The 1301-nt window shown below is 55.8% G+C and overlaps 1 protein-coding gene across 1 annotated transcript in view; it reads left to right on the top strand.

Moving 5' to 3' along the window:
* The first annotated feature begins 266 nt into the window (after positions 1-266).
* The window catches only part of LOC143301047 (angiogenic factor with G patch and FHA domains 1-like), a 1312-nt gene continuing 277 nt past the window's right edge, over positions 267-1301 (top strand). The window contains exons 1-2 of the mRNA XM_076615051.1: positions 267-380; positions 679-1301. The exon at positions 679-1301 is cut by the window's right edge and continues 277 nt beyond it. Coding sequence (XP_076471166.1) covers positions 267-380; positions 679-1301 — 737 coding nt within the window. The remainder of the gene's footprint in view (positions 381-678) is intronic.

The raw sequence follows: 1301 nt of genomic DNA, 5'->3' as shown, positions 1-1301 counted from the left end.
CTACAAGAAAAGTTGTATTACAGTGACCAGACTGAGTGCTTGTCAGTAGAACGGTTATTGTTTTTCAGACAAAGACCCCCGACACTCCCGTTCATCACCCCCACCTTCCCACACCCCACTGGTCACCGGGACAACAATCAACTTCATTAACGCAGCGTGTTGCTCTTCCCTGGGCAACGTAAACACGTGTCGTGGCCTGTCCACATAAACCAACAAAAGGAAAAGGGAAGAGGAGGCCTGCTGTCAGGATGGTGGTGGAGTTAAAGATGGCTGCTATCTCTAAGTGGTTCCCACCTGTTGAGCTCAAGTTGAGTCTGACTAGAGCTGTGATTCCGCCAATCACAACTCTGCGATTTGAAGCATTTGACGTGCAGAAACGGGTATAAAAAGCTGAACTCCAAGTTGGTATTATCACTCTTCACTGAAACTTTGAGTAGCAAGATTTCTTGTGTTACATCGAAGAGAAGTGAGCCATCCCTGTTTTCTACGGGCAAAATGCAAACTTCTGAGCCTCAGCAGCAGTGGGTCCACACCTCTAGTGGATTTTACCACAACGCAGCATCAGGCTGGTACTTCCACCCCAGCAGCCAGCTGTACTACCACCCCACCACAGCCTCCTACTACACTCGGGAGGCTGTGCAGTCCTGGAGTTCCACCAGCACCACAACCAACACCCAGTCTCCAGCACTGCCACCCACGAATCCTCCCTGTATCCGCGTGGTCGTTCTCAAGTCAGATGATCTTGACGCCGGGACGTTTTTCCTGGTAACGTACCCTGGCGGCACGGTGGGACGGGAGAAGGACGCGTGGCTCCACATCCCCGGTGAGGAGGTCAGCCCCAAGCACGCTGCCATCCAGTACTGCAGCCAGCAGCAGTGCTACACTGTGCAGGACTTGGGCAGCCACACCGGAACCTTCCTCAACCATGTCCGCCTGGCCGGGGTCACTCCACTACGCCACGGCAGCACGCTTCGCGTGGGCAGCACGGAGATGCTGCTCCACATTCACCAGGGCCTGGTCACCTGCGACCAGTGTGAACCCGGACAGGTGATGGCGGCACTCAAGCTGTCCAAGACCTCAGCTGCAAAACGACCTCTGCTGCAGTCCCAGGAGGTCAAGAAGAATAGGACCCGGCGACGGCAGAAGGCGTGGCGTAAGGCCTGCGGATTCTCCTCCACGGAAAGCAAGGAGGACGTGGACCGACAGATTGACGTCATCAACAGGTCCCTGGAGGTGACGGGCTCGTGGCAACCCAGGCTTGCTGACCGTGACGTGCCCAGTTATCGGCCCCTGGTGCAGCA

The sequence above is a fragment of the Babylonia areolata genome, chromosome 27 (assembly GCF_041734735.1).
Source record: "Babylonia areolata isolate BAREFJ2019XMU chromosome 27, ASM4173473v1, whole genome shotgun sequence".
In the NCBI taxonomy this organism is placed as follows: domain Eukaryota; kingdom Metazoa; phylum Mollusca; class Gastropoda; order Neogastropoda; family Buccinidae; genus Babylonia; species Babylonia areolata.
The sequence above is the reverse complement of the archived record's forward strand: the minus strand, read 5'-3'. Positions and strand labels throughout refer to the sequence as shown.